Source organism: Eptatretus burgeri, chromosome 4 (assembly GCF_056783735.1).
Source record: "Eptatretus burgeri isolate ZD-2024b chromosome 4, Ebu_testis_v1, whole genome shotgun sequence".
NCBI classification, from domain to species: domain Eukaryota; kingdom Metazoa; phylum Chordata; class Myxini; order Myxiniformes; family Myxinidae; genus Eptatretus; species Eptatretus burgeri.
Window position 1 is genome coordinate 127,133,454 of NC_140964.1, and position 17,652 is coordinate 127,151,105.

At 41.1% G+C, this 17,652-nt stretch overlaps 1 protein-coding gene and 1 long non-coding RNA gene across 2 annotated transcripts in view; one reads left to right on the forward strand and one right to left on the reverse strand.

Moving 5' to 3' along the window:
- The first annotated feature begins 3,765 nt into the window (after nt 1–3,765).
- Nucleotides 3,766–17,652, forward strand: part of LOC147029064 (SPARC-related modular calcium-binding protein 1-like) — a 205,339-nt gene continuing 191,452 nt past the window's right edge. Inside the window, exon 1 of the mRNA XM_085879991.1 lies at nt 3,766–4,048. Coding sequence (XP_085736117.1) covers nt 3,965–4,048 — 84 coding nt within the window. The 5' untranslated portion in view covers nt 3,766–3,964. The remainder of the gene's footprint in view (nt 4,049–17,652) is intronic.
- Nucleotides 9,871–17,652, reverse strand: part of LOC147029065 (uncharacterized) — a 56,427-nt gene continuing 48,645 nt past the window's right edge. The window contains exons 3-5 of the long non-coding RNA XR_015057818.1: nt 14,650–14,957; nt 11,171–11,233; nt 9,871–10,985 (exon numbers count right to left, since the gene is read on the reverse strand). This is a non-coding gene — a long non-coding RNA (uncharacterized LOC147029065). The remainder of the gene's footprint in view (nt 10,986–11,170; nt 11,234–14,649; nt 14,958–17,652) is intronic.

Genomic DNA, 17,652 nt, shown 5'->3' on the forward strand with positions numbered 1-17,652 from the left:
GCGTCTCACGTAGCGAACGCTGCTCATAGAGAGCTCGGCGTTGTTGTTGTTGTTGTTCTTCTTCTTCTTCTTCTTCTTCTTCTTGTGAAGACAAAACCTTAACCTCGAGGACTCGGCTCTTGTATATACAAGATCCGGATCTCCTTAAATACTAAGCGCATTGACGGTGCCTTTTGAGAGCGTCTATCATGAACTTTTAAATATATTCGGACATTTGCTTTAAAGTTTAGAAAAGTTCACGTTACTATTTAAAGATTATTCCATTTATCGTATTGTAATTTCGTAAATGCATTATTTCGTAAATACACTATATATCGTAAATACGTAAATACATTATGACGGGTCTTGCTATTGGCTTAATCAAGGCACGTGACGAAATATCGGAAGTTGTTGTTGTTGTTTTTTTATTTTAGCCGACAAAACCTTTAGGACGCTGCTCTTGGACACATTAGTCCTTGTTGCAATAGCATTACCACCCTTTGCCATCACCAATGACAACCTTGTTTGTCTTTATTGTAACAGCATGTGAAGGGCCATCGTTTTATTATGTGGGAGAGGAGAACGGAGGGACGGAGAGGAAGAAAACAAATTGAAAACGAGAACGGTACTCGATAGAATGCATACCTCTGCCAGGCTGAACACTTTAAGTTTCGTAGTCCACTGATAGGCCGGATCTGGATCCAGACCTGAACCAAAATCTAATCGGTTTGCTCTTGTCACCTACCCAGCTCATCCACCAAGTTTCATCTGAATCCGTCCACAACTTTTTGAAATATCATGCTTATATATCGTTTTTGGACCAATCTCTAAACTTGGGGGGGGGGGGGATGTGATAGGAGAGAAAAATCAAGGTAGGGGATATGAGAGAGAGAAGGGAAATATGTTTAGGAGGGATTGGAATGACGAAGGAAAGGGCATGTACAGAGAATAGGGGAATGGGGGCACATATAGTTCGTAAATTCTCCCATATTTGCAAATGAGAGAGAAATACTGGTCTGCTTATGAAAAATCACCAACTTAAAAATTGGATCACAGGATTCTGTTTCTGTTATGTTTGCTTGATTGCATGAGTGAACCACCAGCACTGGGAAATCTTGAGTGATCTGATGACAACTGTCTTAAACAATAAAATAAAATAACAATAAGTCCACAGATAGCTAAACTGAGGATGAAACATTTTCCAGAAATAGTGTCTTTCCAAAATTAAAAATGAACACCCCTTAAAGTAATACAGAATCACACATTTTACCGATCATCTATTGTAGCAATCCAAGTGCTGGCATTTTTTTGGCTCAATTTATTTATTTTTCATGAAACATGTCGAGAACTCATGGTTCGCCTGATATTTCGCCACCGCCACAAAGATTATTTTCAAGATCATTGGAATCTCCCGCTTTGAATCTGCGTCTCTGGGCCTATCACTTTGCCATCGCAGACATGTTGGTGGTCTCTCTGTCTTCTTCCACCTCCTTTCTGGTTTTGCACCTCTACTCTTTGCTTGCTTCGTCCCTCCGCCCCCCTCAGGTTTCTGCAGGGTGCACGCGGTCCACCATCAACCCCCTTCTCGTGAAACTCACAAAATCCAAAATCACTGCTCACTTCCACGCATTTGTTACTCTTTTTTTTCCTGCCTGGGGAACCAACTTCCATATTCTCTTCAATCTCATTCTTCCCTTCATGTCTTCAAGATAGCTGTTTCACTACGATCTCAGATCATCCCCCATTCAAAACCATGATCTTTTCTATCCCCATTAACCCCTCTCCCCACCCCTCCTTCCAAATTTCCAGTTTTTCCCTTCTGAGAGTTTGCTCCTGTATCCATCTTGTCCACCACATGCATCCTTGCCTCCCCCTCATTCTTACCCATATTTCTTGTTTGTCTGTCTGTCTATTTCCCCCCTCAGCCCTGCTGTTGGCGTTTCCCACTGTTTCTACTGTTCCTTTTGTTCTGTTATGCCCTGATCCATTCTGTGTTCTCGGTCTTCCACGAGCCTCGACTCTGTATACAAAAACAGACGTACAGATTGGGCTCTAGTCTTGCATGAAGTGCTTACAAAAATATTTAATAAAGCGTGAATATACACGAGGTCTGACAATAAAGTTCCAGGATTAAAGCAAGATAAATTTTTAATGTAAATGTACCAATAATGTTTAGCGGTTGCCTTCAAAGTAATCTCCCTGGGAGGCTTATACACACTTACAAACATCGCTGCCATCCATCAAAGCAAATTTGGAAGTTGTTGTTTGAAACACCATTTAGCTGATTGGTCACAGCCCTCGGGATCTCTTTTATTTATGCAAAATGAGTTCCTGTCATTGGAGTTTTGGATGTCGGTCAGGTCGGACCAACGTTCTCAACCTTTCGACGTTTTCATCCGTTTTGGCAATCAAATGGCATCTCGACCAAGCATCATCATTCACGTCTATTCTCCCTTCCGTAAACCTCTTGGCCAAATTAAACGCACATGGTCTTGACATTGCGTCTTCCCTGTACACCAGCTTCAACTTGTCGAAAATGTCCGTGCTACTTTTGTTTAGTTTTACCAAAAAAGTGATGATGATTCTCTGTTCCATAAATCTTCCAAAACATGATTGCAACACTTATAATTTTAACAAAACTCCAGTTCGGCGACAAATCACAACCGATCGACACAATGGCTAACAGAGTACTGACGGGAAGAACCGCGATGTACCTGTGATGCACGTCGTCCAGTTACGAAACCCAAGCCAGTGCTGCCACCTGTCGAGAAAAACATCAGTCCTGGAACATTATTGTCAGACCTCGTGTGTATGTATGTGTGTATATTTTTTATTAATGGAACTTACATAGACTTAGCTAATAGGAACAACTGAAGGAGAATGGACTTTATTAATTACAAAAGCGGTGATTAGAAGCCGATTTGATATAAATGTTCGAGATACTGAAGGGTACAGAGGGAATAAGTGAAGAAGAGTTTTTCAGCAGAATGGACAGCAAGAGGTGTCAGGGGCCAGAGTTTGAGAGTAAACAAAACTAGAGTTGCGACGGTATTAAGGCTGGGGCTTTCACTTTAGAAAGATAAGGGTCCAACAGATTCAAAGCAGATCTTTAGTTTTAAAAAGACCGTTCCATTCTCAGATGAGTCCATATTTCAACAGCAATTTTCCGGTGGACACGTGGATACCCAAGCGGCATGGTTTTAACACTTCAACGAGATGCTTTCATTCACAAGTATAGGTTCAATCCGGAACCCAAACTCCACGAAGATGGTAATACATGGGGATATGGTGGCTTCAAACTGAATATGAATCCTCAAAAACAACTTGCTCGAAACGGCAAAGGGACCTACAACTTATTGCACGGGAACTTCGGAGAGCAAATATGAACAGCGTGATCTCAGACTTGGATTTAAATACATCTGCATTTTGCTGTGCCTATGCTGAAGGGGAACACACAGCTGTGATAAAATCCTGATCAGGCCGTTGAACCCATGTCTGATCGGGTTAAGGCAATCATGAATGTCTGATTTGGCAGCCTCACTTTAATCTGGCAGGGCACTATACTACGTATACCAAGCTCGATGAAGGTTTACGAATCAGGCAAGACTGGGAAGATTGACCTTGTTTATAAGAATCAGGTACGCAAATGGTTCTTACAACTCACAAGGGCTGTCCCTTAGACAGTTCTGTCTCCTGGGAATGGTGTGGAGAGGGAGGGTAACATCCCCGAGGCGTCAGTGCCTGCGGGAAGGAGGGGAATGGGGCTTCGTTCCTGGCCAATAGAGAGCCACAGAGCGGATCGGTCATGGGGAGAGCCCCTTGAAATGCGCGCTCCGTTGTTTGGTGGCGGTGCGGCGCACTAGGAGTGAGACTAAGCTTGCCTAGTTGTCCATTCAGAGCAATAACTTACACGCAAGAGTTGCTTGCTTCTCAGTGTTGACCCCTTCTGTTTGGTTTGGACTAGACTGCAGAACTAGGTTTCACCATGGACGTGGGTTCGGCTATGTTGCATTTCATTCTGCTCTTCGCTCTCTTACCCGGACTTCACACACAGAGATCAGCACTCAGAGTGAGTTTGGCTTCTCCGGGTTGGGGAAGCATCCCTCTTTTACTTACACGTTGGAAACACATCTCTGCACTCATTCATATATATATATATATATATATATATATATATATATATATATATATATATATATATATATATATATTTTTCAGTTTTGTACGCAAGACTGTGATCATTTAAAATGTTTCCTGTATTTTCCATTATTGCTTGTTCTACAGTATCATTGATAGACTGTGAATATACTGACTTTGAACAAAATATAAACATTGCAATGATTCATTTTTACATTTCCATCACAATTTAGAAAGTCATCTTTCATAACATGTTTACATCCCAGAATAAATGCCCTGTTTTGAAAGATCAATCAAAAACACTTTACTTAAGAGACACAATCAGGATTAAAAAATATATATATATATATATACATACACACACACACACACACACACACACACACACACACACACACACACACACACACACACACACACACTACTTATTTAACAGCCCCAATTATTTACACTTTGTGGGGTCCACCAAGAACATTTTTCGCCCAAGTCCTTCATGAACCATCTGTTCAGGTCTGACATACGACTGAAAGACGCAGGAATTTGTAGTTTATCCAGTGTGCCGGCGATAATTCACCGACAGTACTCAAAACACACCACGGGATCTTTAAGGACCAGTAACAACCAATGCTGGCAGATGGGTCCTCTGACTCAATATCTTCCCAATGGACAGAACTCACATTGAGGCCTCGACCTGTCTGAGAAACACCAGAGTGACAGTTTATAGTTGAGTCGAGATTCAAACTCAGGATAGACGGCTCAAAGGACAGCAGCCATACCTGTGAGGTTAGAGGTATGAGCACTCACCTTGGAACTTTTACAACATTTCATGTGTACATGACAGAAACAAAGGGTAAATGGCATATTAAAGCATGATTCATCAAGTTTTGTTGATATTCATGATGTTTTAGTGTTGTTGTTAAATCCACAATTCCTCTGAGGTTCTTGATGAGGTGACATTTTCTGATGAGGCAACTTCTACATCAGTGGTAAAGTCAACCACCACAATTAGCACATTTTGTTCCCGAACTACGACAATCAAATCTTTCACATGTCACCTTGTACCAGCGAGACGAGGCTCCCTGCCATTCTGCTTCAAATGGGCGACGGTTCATGAATGATGTCTTCCCAGAAAAAAAAATGATATCTTCCTAATTGCTTGACCATCTTGTTCATCTCACCCATCCACACTGGACTACATTTTATGGGGCAATGTAAAGTTTTTGTTTCCTCGTCAAAAACCACATTCTTTGGATGAACTGAGGGCTATGATCACAAATGCAATTCTTCATTATTAATCAGCAGCAACTGGAAAATGTTTTGAACAAGTTTAAAAATCGGATTGAACGATATATGATGAAAAATGGCAGTTATGTTGAAGCCTAAAACTTTGAACTGTATTGAATAAAAACGATACGAATTATGCCTTCATGCACCGTTTATAGTCCGTTTTTAAAATGTGTCCATCAAAAGTTATAAAAGTTAAAAATTACTCAAGCACTTTATGGACAACCTGTATATTGTGCCTTCGGGAAGTATTCACACCGCTTGACTTTTTCACATTTTGTTGTGCTACAGCCTGAAATTAAAGTGGATTAGATTCATTTTTTTGTCACTGATCCACACAAAATACCCCATCATGACAAAGTGAAAACATGCTTTTGGAAATTTTTACAAATTAAAGGCTGAAATGTCTTCTGTCAATAAGTAATCAACCCCCTGAGTCAATACTTTGGAGAAGCGCCTTCGTCAGTGATTACAGCTTTCAGTGTTGTTCGATATGTCTGTATCAACTTTGCACATCTGGATTTGGGAAGTTTCTCCCGTTCTTCCTTGCAGATTTGCTCAAGCTCTGTCAAGTTTGATGGGGAGTGTCGGTGAACAGGTATCTTCAAGTCTTTCCACAGATTCTCAATGGGACTCAAGTCGAGGCTTTGGCTAGGCCATTCAAGGACTTTCACGTTGTTGTTCTGAAGCTATTCCAGTGTTCCTTTGGCTGTATGCTTGGTGTCGTTGTCCTGTTGCAATGTAAATTTTCGCCGCAGTCTCAAGTCTTTTGCACTCAGAAGCAGGTTCTCCTCAAGGATTTGCCTGTATTTGACTCCTTTCATTGTCACCTCTTTCCTTACAAGTCTCCCAGCCCCTACCACTGAAAAGCATCCCCATAGCACCATGCTGCCACCACCATGTTTCACGGGAGGGATGGTGTTAAACAGGTTATGAGCTGTACTCGGTCTCTGCCAGATGTAGTGCTTTGCATTCAGGGCACAGAGTTCAATTTTCGTCTCATCAGACCACAAAAGCTTTTCCCTCATGCTTTCACGTACCTTTTTACAAACTCCATGAGTGCTGTTATGTACCTTTTTCTCAGGAGTGCCTTCCGTCTGGCCACTCTCCCATGAAGCTGAGATTTGTGAAGTGTTGCAGAGATTGTTGTCCTTCTGGCAAGTTCTCCCATCCCAGCCAAGGAACTCTGCAGTTCTATCAGAGTGGTCATTGGGTTTTTCTTCACCTCCCAGACCAAGCTCCTTCTTGCCCAGTTGCTCAGTTTGGTCAGATAGGCAGCTCCAGGAAGAGTCTCGGTTGTTCCATATCCTTTCTATTTCCTAATGATGGAGCTCACTGTGCTCTTGGAAACTTTGAACACTTTAGAAATTTTTTTGTTCCTTTCCCCAGATGTCTCCTCAAAATTCTATCTCAGAGTTCTACGGACAGTTCCTTGGACTTCATGGAAGAGTTTCTGCTCTGACATGTACTGTCAACTGTAGGACATTATATAGAAAGGTGTGTTCCTTTCTAAATCATGTCCAACAAATTGAATTGGCCGCAGGTGAACTCCAATCAAGTTTTGGAGACCCCTCAAAGATGATCAAAGGAAATTGGACGCACCTGAGCTCAATTTGGAGTGTCATAGCAAAGGGGATGAAATACTAATTGACGCATGACATTTCAGTTCTTAATTTTTAATTAATTTGTAAAAATTTCGAAAAACATGTTTTCACTTTGTCATTCTGCGGTAATTTGTGTAGATCAGTGACAAAAAATTAAAATTTAATCCATTTTAAGTGCAGGTTGTAACACAACAAAATGTGACAAAAGTCGAGGGGTGTGAATACTTTCTGAAGGTACTGCTTATATAATGCAGCTGATGCCTCTATTGCTATAGTATATACTATCGATGATGAACATTTCAAAAACTTTACAGTTTGGTTCAGCAAGGACAAATATGATTTCAGGATATCCCAATTTTTTTTCAAGTTTTCAGTGTGTTCCAGAAAAAGTGCCACTTTATGGAAATATCCCCCTTCAATTTGCCCACCTAAGGTGGGCTGCGATGTGCACTTCTGATGTGCACCCAATGGTAGTGTGTGTGTGTGTGTGTGTGTGTGTGTGTGTGTGTGTGTGTGTGTGTGTGTGTGTGTGTGTGTGTGTGTGTGTGTGTATATATGTATATATATATATATATATATATATATATATATATATATATATATATATATATATATATATATATATATATATATATATATATATATATATATATATATGGAAAAGCCCATCAAAAGGACAGGTGCAGAAGTCTCAAGACAACACAGAGGATTACAATACATACAAAGTTGTGGATTACATCTGATAAATTATTTGCAATAAATAATATAATCCAAGAAAAGAGACTTTCCCTGGGGAGGATTAGCAGTGAGGAGAGCAATTTGTGAACAAATTTGTCAAAACATTGTAGATTAGAATGAGAGCTTTGTAACTTTAGCATCCCTACTCCCCAACAGGAGGGTAAGGCAATCTTTAGCACCCCGATCCCATCCCCATCGAAGGCGTAGGCCACCTTCAGCATTCAGACATGCATACATCTCTGCACGTGCACACGCACACATGAAGGTGGACACTTTGACACCTGGGAGCGCTCTGTTCCACCTTCTGAAAGCTGCATATGGAGATAACAGCCAACACACACACACACACACACACACACACACACACACACACACACACACACACACACACACACACACACACACCCCCACACACACACACACACACACACACACACACACCAGGAACTTGTTAAAAAGAAAACACAGAGGTGGATACTTTGAGGCCGAGTAGGTATCCGTTCCACCTCTTGAAACCCACCCATATGTAGAGACAGCAGCCAACAGAAACTTGCAAGCACACTCACACATGCACACACAGATATAGATACTTTGAGACCTCGGAGGGCTCCATTCCACCTTCAGATGGAGACAACAGCCAATGATATAGGTGAATACTTTGAGACCAGGTATTTCTCTGTTCCATATCCTGATACCCACCCACGTGTGGAGATGGCATCCAACGACACACACATCATTATTATTATTATTATTATTATTATATTTTGTATGCAGCATGTCTATGGCTGCTGTTATCATCATTGCTCAGAGCACGGCTGTGCCGATGATGCAGTTCCCCCTGTTTACACTAACCTGGTACTCATTTTGCTGAACTTGGAGGAATGACAGGCTGAGTCAACCCACTTGATGTTATTTGACAGCGCCACTGGGGCTCGAGCTCAAGACCCTCAGAACTTAATCCAGGCACCTTAACCTTGAAGCCAACACCAGGCTTTCGTCACACACATTACCTCAACAGATCAATCTTCAAAACAGCGACAACAATTGCAATATCAATAAAAAAAAAATTGAGCAAGTTGTTCATCACTTCATCAGAATTACATACATGAAGGAACACCCTTCTGTATTTTTATGCTATTCAGCAATGAAAAGTCGGGCTAAAACCGAAATTCCGTTCAAAAACCTTCATTTATTAAATAGTTTGCTAATCCCTTTATTTTGGTGGTGTATAATGCCACAGATCGCTGCCGAGAAAATAATAATAATAATAACTTGGTGCACAGACAATGCATACTGCTTATGTGCAGATATAATACATCGAGGTTATTTACCTGGGACAATTCCAATTGCACTGGGCCATGGACTAACACACGAAGCTGAAGACCTGAATCCTGTGGCTGATTGGTGCTCCACAAAACGGAGTGCAGGATCCGTCCGTCCGTCCGTCCGTGAACTACTCCCTCAGTTTGGTGGCTAGCCCCGGTAAAACTTCTATGGAACGTTTTGGTGTCCCAGCAGATGTCCTAAGGTGGGTGGGAGGTTCCATAAGTACCTCAATACAATTGTGATTTTCACCTTCGATCCGCACGAAAGTGCTACCGATCCAGAAGTAAACCCAATCACGGGTTCGGCAGAAGCTTTCGCCGGTTTGATAATATCTCAATACAATTGTGATTTTGAGTTTCCATCCGAGTGACCCGCTTTTATCCACCTAAGGTGCGTGTGGGAGGTTTCAGAAATTTCTCAATACAATTATGATTTTAATTTTCGATCCGTAGGAATAGTTTTGTGTCCGCCCTTTCTCGCCGGCAGATTTGGCTGTTTTGGGTGTCACGTGAGAACGACGTCTAACAGCTTGGTTTATATTATCATTAGTGTATATCATGACAACACAGCAACTCTCACATACAGTTATCATCTTCAGTTGAAAGAAGCATGTCTCTATAGCAATGTGTGGTGAGGTGTTTTGAATTATGTGGCGGTGTTTGCCCCACTAGCGACGTGTGGTGAGGTGAGCATAGCGACCCGATCCATATATATATATATATATATATATATATATATATATATATATATATATATATATGTATAGCACAACCAAGCAATAATTGCATTAATTAAAACTCCATTGATCCTGCAAGAAACAGGATAGAACAGAAGTCTCAGGCAATGTTTCATCCATGACCCACCGATTTACTCATGTAATACTCCACTTAAACCAACTTGTTTGGTTGCTGTTATGCCTCATCAGTTGAAATATAATCCCATACATTGCCAATGATGTTCATTATATGGACTTTGTGCAGGTCAAACCATGGCTTTTTCAATTGCTCTTTCTACCTCAACCATCAAGTTTCCATTTCACCAGAATTGCTGCTTGCTTGAGATCATTGTTTTGCTGTAGAATGTATCCAAACCAATGCATTGTGTTCATGATTCAGAATCTTCCTGAACACGTGCATTCAGAGTGACATCCATTTGATTTAGATCACCAACATCTTTCGCCGAAATGCAGCCCAAACCCCGAACTGAACCACGGCCATGCGTCACAGCCGTTAACGTTGTACATTGAAGATGATACTTTAGTTTTTGACATAATACAAATTGTCATTTGATTGTTGCCAAGAAATTAAAGTCAAGTTCTGATTAACCTGCAAAGAGCACATATTGTCTCCAGCTGTGCTTTTCCAACCGATTCCACTTTCCATCCTTGTGGTTTGGTGTCATTGTTTTTTTTTCCAACAATGTTTTTTAGCAGCTATACATCAATTGAAGCCATCTTGAAGAGTACCTCGATGTATCATACTCCATGATAATATATCTTACTGCTCCCAAGGTAACATTAACGTCTGTTTTCTACAGCAATGTTGTTGGCAAAACATTTTCTCAACTCCTGTCTTTCCTATGAAGAACACACTGAGATACTTAACATAAATTTTTGGAGAGTTTTGGCTTTTTAACTCGATCACTTCTATTCTCAACAGTGCTCGTTCCATGGACCCTCTTCCGAGTCTTGGACACAACTCTCATGGAAACATGGATCGTTGCCACAATTTTTCTCCTTGGGCATGGTATCGGTGCAACACTGTCTTATTACGTCGATGACAAAATCCCAGTGCAACGTATCAAAACGTGACTCTATCGTGGTGCAGTTTATTTTCATACGGTAAAATGTAGAATTCACCTCTTGTGACCTTTTTCCTCTCCGTTCTCATACTCCCGAACCACCATCTTGTACTTCTGCTGAAAAATATAGAAAGGGACAATAAAACGTTAACTTGAGCACAAGTGTGTTTTATCAATGCATTTGGCATGTTCAAAAGTCACTCATCCAAATGGATATCGAAAATAACTTGTGATGCATTTGGAGCTCGATTAAAAAGACCTTTGAGCACTCAAGATATCCAATGCTCCGTCTTTGAACTCACTCCTTTTAATTTTCTGCTTTCAATGCTTGTCTGCTTGTCCAACTGCCAATGCTCTTGGCAAGGCTGCACCCCAGCAGGCAAGAGTAATTTATTTGTCAGACACTAGCATCAAACCACTCACTTCCTTGATGGTAGTTGAACAGAACTTATACATGTTAAAGTACAGTAATGCAGTTTTATTGACAGTCAATATTTTCACTTTTTTAAAGTCCAGAAACATTGTGTTTACTGCAAACAACTCAGAGTTAATTTTAGGAATACACACACTTATTCGTTTCATGTTCGCAGGGATCAGACGTGAGGTCGTTTTTGTTTTTTTTCTTCCAAATTTGTAAAATGCAATTCTCGAGTCATGAGTAATACACCGCCGTAAAGGTCTAGCCTAGCGCTAGACCTCATGCCGTCCCAGATGTAACGCCGTTTTTCAACACCGCCATCTTACTCAATCCGTCATCCCGACGCCTAGCGTCTGGCATTCAGTAAGTCACCTCCGGACATCAGAGATAGTCAGATATATGGTTTATGGTGTTCAACGGCCATCAGCAAAGCGATGGGATGGATTGAGTGCTGGATACCTGGATGACGCGCACGACCATAGAAGCCGAGTCTCGTGCTAGATGTAACGCCTTAATGACGTTCTAGAGAAAAGAGTGTGACAGAGGGATGGACGGAGAAATCCAGTTACTTTAATATATCGATGATCAACATGTGGTCTGGAAAAATCTCACCTGAAATTTGTCATTCATTCTGGCTGAATCCTCTTCCCAAGTGGTTGATCTATGATTGGCACCAACTTCTTACGTCACTACATTTACTTTTTCTGGATTCCCTCTCTTTTTGTCTTCCTTTTCTCATTTTAGCACCCTATCTACATCTTTCCTTGTATTCTAACTTACCGATTCCTATTTCCACCGAGTGTTTTTTTTTTTTTTTTTTTATTCTTTTGAGTTGATAAGCTTTAAAATTGGCAGTGGCTCATTTGCATCAATCTTGTTTCATCCAGTTTGTTTTGTTGAGTGATTGTGCAACATCTGACATCACATTTTCTTAGCTTCTCACGTAATCTAAAGGCTTTTGAAGTCAATTTATTGTAATGAAATTTTCATGATTATGTATATTAGCTTTGTGGCAAAGGTACCATCTCCAAAGACCGATGATGTTTTTAAACTCCTTTTTTGATCACCCCCACCAAAAAAAAAACCTTCATTCAAGATGTTTAAAGTGCAATACAAATCATTTGTTGTTCGTGTGAGCGTTAACCACTTGGTATTGCAATATATTTGGTCCCAAATGTTTTGGCCATTCTTTTACTTGTTTTGGGGTTAAAACAGCTTCAACAAAATGGTTATGTCTGAAGAAACCATCAAAGAAAGGTGTTGATGTCAACCTTCCAAAAACCCATGTAACCATTCCAAACTGCCCCAATTAGGTTTGGAGGTCCTTCGTTACAGACTATGGAGATCTCTCTTTCTGTACCTCGCGCAACACCCACCCTTTCCAAGGCGCTCGGGCTCGGCTCGGACTGCGCAGCGCACAAAGCGTGTTTTCACACTGTGCGGCTTTCCCCGCCATTCATCGAATTTTCTGGCACGTCTCACGGGCCGCCGCTCGGGGTGCCTTTCACGGACCCGCTAAGCCGGAGCGCACAATTAGCCTTCACTGGGACCAGCTGCCAAAGGGCACCCACGCTCATGGGGCAGCAGGCCCTGATTCCCGCGTGTTCACACGCGCATGCCGGTTAGACACGCATCTCGCCAAACAAGGATGCAAAGTTTAACAGCAAATCCATATCAGAATTTCCCATTCACTAATTGATTCATCACTAAAGTGGAAAAAGCTGGTTGGTTGTGTGAACGTCATATCGTTGTTTTTTTATTTATTTATTTATTTTTGTATGGGGTTTTGTTGGTTTATTTGGGGGGTGAATGTGTGTGTAGGTATCTGTGGGATTGTATGCGTTTGTGTAAGTTGATACGTGTTTCCGATTAATATTATGCCTGATGTTGGCTTAATAGTTAGGGTCGTCTGCTTGGAATCCTAGGCTCCTGCTTGGCTGTTGAATTAATACCAGGTGGGGTTGACTCAGCCTGTCATCCCTCCGAGTTCGGCAGAGTGAGTACCGGCTCGCGAGGATGATTGAGCCATTCGAGTATCCTGCGTCGGAGTGGCGACCCATCCAGGATTGTGCTAAAATAGCCCAGGAGACTACTTCGACAGCACCGACGCTCTGTACAGAGTGTGGTCCTGATGGATGGATCAACATTGGGTTATGAACTTGTATGCATTCCTGTATTTTGTGAATTTCTGGGTGTTTGTGTGGGCTTTTCCAAGATTTTTGGCTTTTTGTGAGTTTGTGTATGCTAATTTGATTTGCATGTGATCAAGTCGCTTTTGCTGTGCTAATTTGCTTTTGTGGGTGATAATGCAGGTTTTTATGTGCTTTTTTTGTGTTTATATAGGCAATAGCATAGCTCTGTATGTGCTCATGTAGGTTTTTATCTGCACTCATGTGGATTTGTATGTTCTGACATGGTTTTTATGTGATGTGCTCAACGTCCTTCCGATGGACGGCACACTCACCGATGCATCACCCTACCTGTGAAACACCAGGATGGCTGTTTATAGCAGGGTCGAGATTCAAACCCAGGTGAGATACTTCAAAGGCGAGCGTACACGCATCTTAGCTGTCAGACTATTTTGTCTGCAATTAGTTTGTTGACGTTGAAGATCCCATGGTTGTTGTATGCTGGCACCCTGGCAGAATTTCCTCTTTATTAATGAATTTGATAAGAAAAAGGATTGAGTTGTTATATTGGATTAGTTAATGGTGGTAGTACCATCGAATATAAATAAATGGGATGATTAAAGGGACATGCCTGATTTGAGTTAGTGAATTGATTCGGAATTATTCTTTGAATAACCTATTGTATTTTGATCGATTCATGCTTCCACATGGGAGATCAAATAATGTTAAAGAAGGAGGACCATTTGACAACTTGGGATTGCCATTTTACAATCCTGTGCTTGCACACGAGTCTGATTTTTCTCCTCTTCCTTATCATTATTCATTATCCACCCATATAAGTTCCAAACCCTTAAATAATAGGCTAAATGAGAAAAAGTACCCACTGATTCTCTTTCTCACATGAATAATCTTAAAACATTTGATGTAAATGTATGGAGATATTCGACAACATAACCCCACACCCACCCCCAGCATCCCTCGATGTTAATAGGGTGTGGATACTGCACAGGGTATTGGCAGGATTGGCCAAAAGGCTTCTGCCAACCTCAGACTTTCCTTGTATTGAAAGTTGTATGACGTGTACGTGTTAATTAATGTCACAAACACACTCAATGTTTTCATCAAATTTAGGATAATGTAGTTGGAGTTCCACAGTATAATTTGCTAAGGAATTATCATGAGTATCTCTGATCATGGGCTGGCTGGATGGCCTAGAGGAGGTCCGCACACTCACCTCTAAGCTTTTTATCCTGGGTTTGAATCTCGTCCCACCGATAAACTGTTGTCCCGGTGTTTCACTGGCAGCGTGATTCATCAACGTGTGTGTGCAGTCCCTCGGATGGACGTTAAACCTGGCGTCCCGTCTGCCAACATTAGTTGGTGGACGTCGAAGATCCCACTGCATCCTTCGCGAAGAGTAGGCGAGCTATCGCCGTCATCCTGAACAAATCCCAAATTCCTGCTCCAACTACTGCTCGGAAGGCAATGGCAAACCACCCAGCATAGCTCGTGTCAAGAAACTGCATAAGCAGCACAAACGCTCTGTAAAGATAATGGTACATATCATCATCATCATCATCATCATCTTCATTAAAAAGTCAGAGTGAGCTTAACACCCATCATGTTGATGCATTCACTTTGCTGTGCTATATTTTGTGATCAATTCACTGTAACGACGTATCATCCATGCACTATAAATACAACATTAATTCAACATATGTTTATTCGAATCTTGGCACTTTTTAATTAGTTTTACTGAAGAACAGGCCAAGAGGTGTCAAGGAGGACACCATGGCAAAAATAATTGGGGCAAAGAGCAGTGATGCAGGCAGAGGGACATCTTCAGAGTGATTGTTGTTCTTCGGTTTTATTTTTTTATTTTAAGGTTGGAGGGGGAATGAAGTGGGTACACTGGAATGTGGAGTGAGATATGAATAAACATACCTTTTTCACCTTTCGATGAGATGGCACTTTCACCTGTTGGTGAGGCCTAATTTAAATGGAGAGAGGTGTGGGGCAGGCATCAGAACATCACCAGGGTGCTTTTTCAGATTTTTTTTTCGACATGAAGTGGGTTGTTGGGTGAGGAATGAACTAGCATATTCACTTTTTTTACCGGACACCCCCCCCCCATACTGACATCATAATATAGCTCAACATGTAAATCACGACAATTGATACACAATCACCCATCCATACCTAGCTACAAACCAGTCCTGTTAATGTTGATGCACCCTTCTTCTAGATACCTATCCAAACCCAGGTTAAACTTATGCACTGTTTATGTCGCTATCGAGGCAGTAGTAGTATATATATAAGAGTAGACAATGGAAAATACTGACAATAGATGCGATTTGAACTTGGGTTCTGAGCATCATGAGCCACCAGTTCAGATGGGAATGCTAAATAAGCCAAATTTTCCACTGGAATACTTTTAATACTTTTTCTTGGCAATACAGTACAGATGTGTTGAAATATACAAGTTAACTGCAATGATGTCATCGTCATCCATGCTGACGTCTACTCTCACCGATGAGTGGGTATAATCTTTTCCACAATCATGGTTTTGATGACTTTTTTTCAACATGTTTACAGCCTCCAGTGATAACGAAAATTTTACACACACTCTTCCCATAAAAAGTATCAAATTATCGTCAATAATGGCGTTCTTTCCACCTCTCTCTCTCTTCTGGTGTAATCTCCATATTTGGTCCCTTCACGAAAGTCTTGCATCTTCTTAATGATTACAGTAAGTGATGAAAGGCTGGAACTTGTGAGTCATAAACATTCATATTGTGTACAATTACTGAATATATTTGGCATATGTGAGTTCTTCATTTCTGTTTATGGACTACATCATTGTTGAATTATACCCACATGGAATTTTTTTTTCCAGTCGTCTGTAATTGGATGAGAAGCTCATGTTGAGCAACATGAAACAGCAGGGATGAAGTTCGAACTGAGTGTATATGAATGACAAAAATGATTCTAAATTAGTGTATATTAACAATTAAGACATCATGTTCTTTAATTTCCTGTTCACAAGTAAGAGATATTGTTTATATAAGTTTGTATAATGATTCCGATAGTAACTGGTACATTTATTAGAGCTTCCTGTTCTAATCTATTCATCCATCCATTGGGACCATACATACTCCATACAGAGCATCTGCTGCCAAAGTTGTCTCCTGGGCTACTCGGCACAGTCTTGGACAGGTAGCCACTCCGACACAGGATACTCAAATGGCTGAGTCAACCCCACCTGGTATTAATTAACAGTGGGGTGGGATTTGAACTCAGGACTCAAGGATCCCAAGCCCACCACCCTAACCATTAAGTCAACACCAGGCTTAGTGTATTCTAATCATCAAGCCAAAATTTCCATGATGGCTTCGAAAACCATATATCAAATGTATTTGGATCATTATGTGGTTGGAGTTGTTTCCCTTTCCGATGGATGGTGTGGGTTCGATTCCAATTGCTGCTTACTCTCATCAACCCACATGCAGCAAGTAGGGAGAGTATGCTGCCAAACACCTCCAACATGAGTTGAGGGTTGCCTTCGCCTGACAGTGAAGTGAAAAAGCCTGGTTTGTGGGGTTTTTATTTTTATTTTTTCTAAGGTAAATTGGTGTCCATCACACTGAATTTTAGTAGATATACTGTACCGGTCAAAAGTTTTAGAACACCCCCATTTTTCAGTTTTTACTGAAATTTAAGCAGTTAAAGTCCACTAAATAGCCTGAAATGGTACAAAGCAAAGCGGTAAACTACCAGAGGTTTTAAAAAATAAAGTTTAGGTTACCAAAAACTGAAAAATAATGTAAATTTCAGAGTTTTTTTTTTTTTTTTTTTTTTTGTATACCTTGGTCGAGGCTCGTATGAGAGCTAACACACAACTCACAGCAAGGAGGCATGAGACAAGAGGGGCGGGAGTGGAAGGGACAAAACATTGGGGAACAGACACAGGTGAACTGTGGAAGGGAGAGGGATGGAGATGGGACGGGGAACATGGCGAGGAGAAGATGGACATTACAGGGACTTTCAGGAAGGAAAGCAGGAGAATTGAAGGAAGTGGGCTTGGGTGGATTATCGGGGGTAGAAAAGATCGAGGATTTGGATGGGGGAAGATAAGAGGTGGTGGTGAACAGCTGTTTTGAAAGCCTGGAGGGAAGAATGGGAAAGAATAGAGTGAGGAAGTTTATTCCAAAGGCGGGAAAAAAGAGGAATGAAAGAG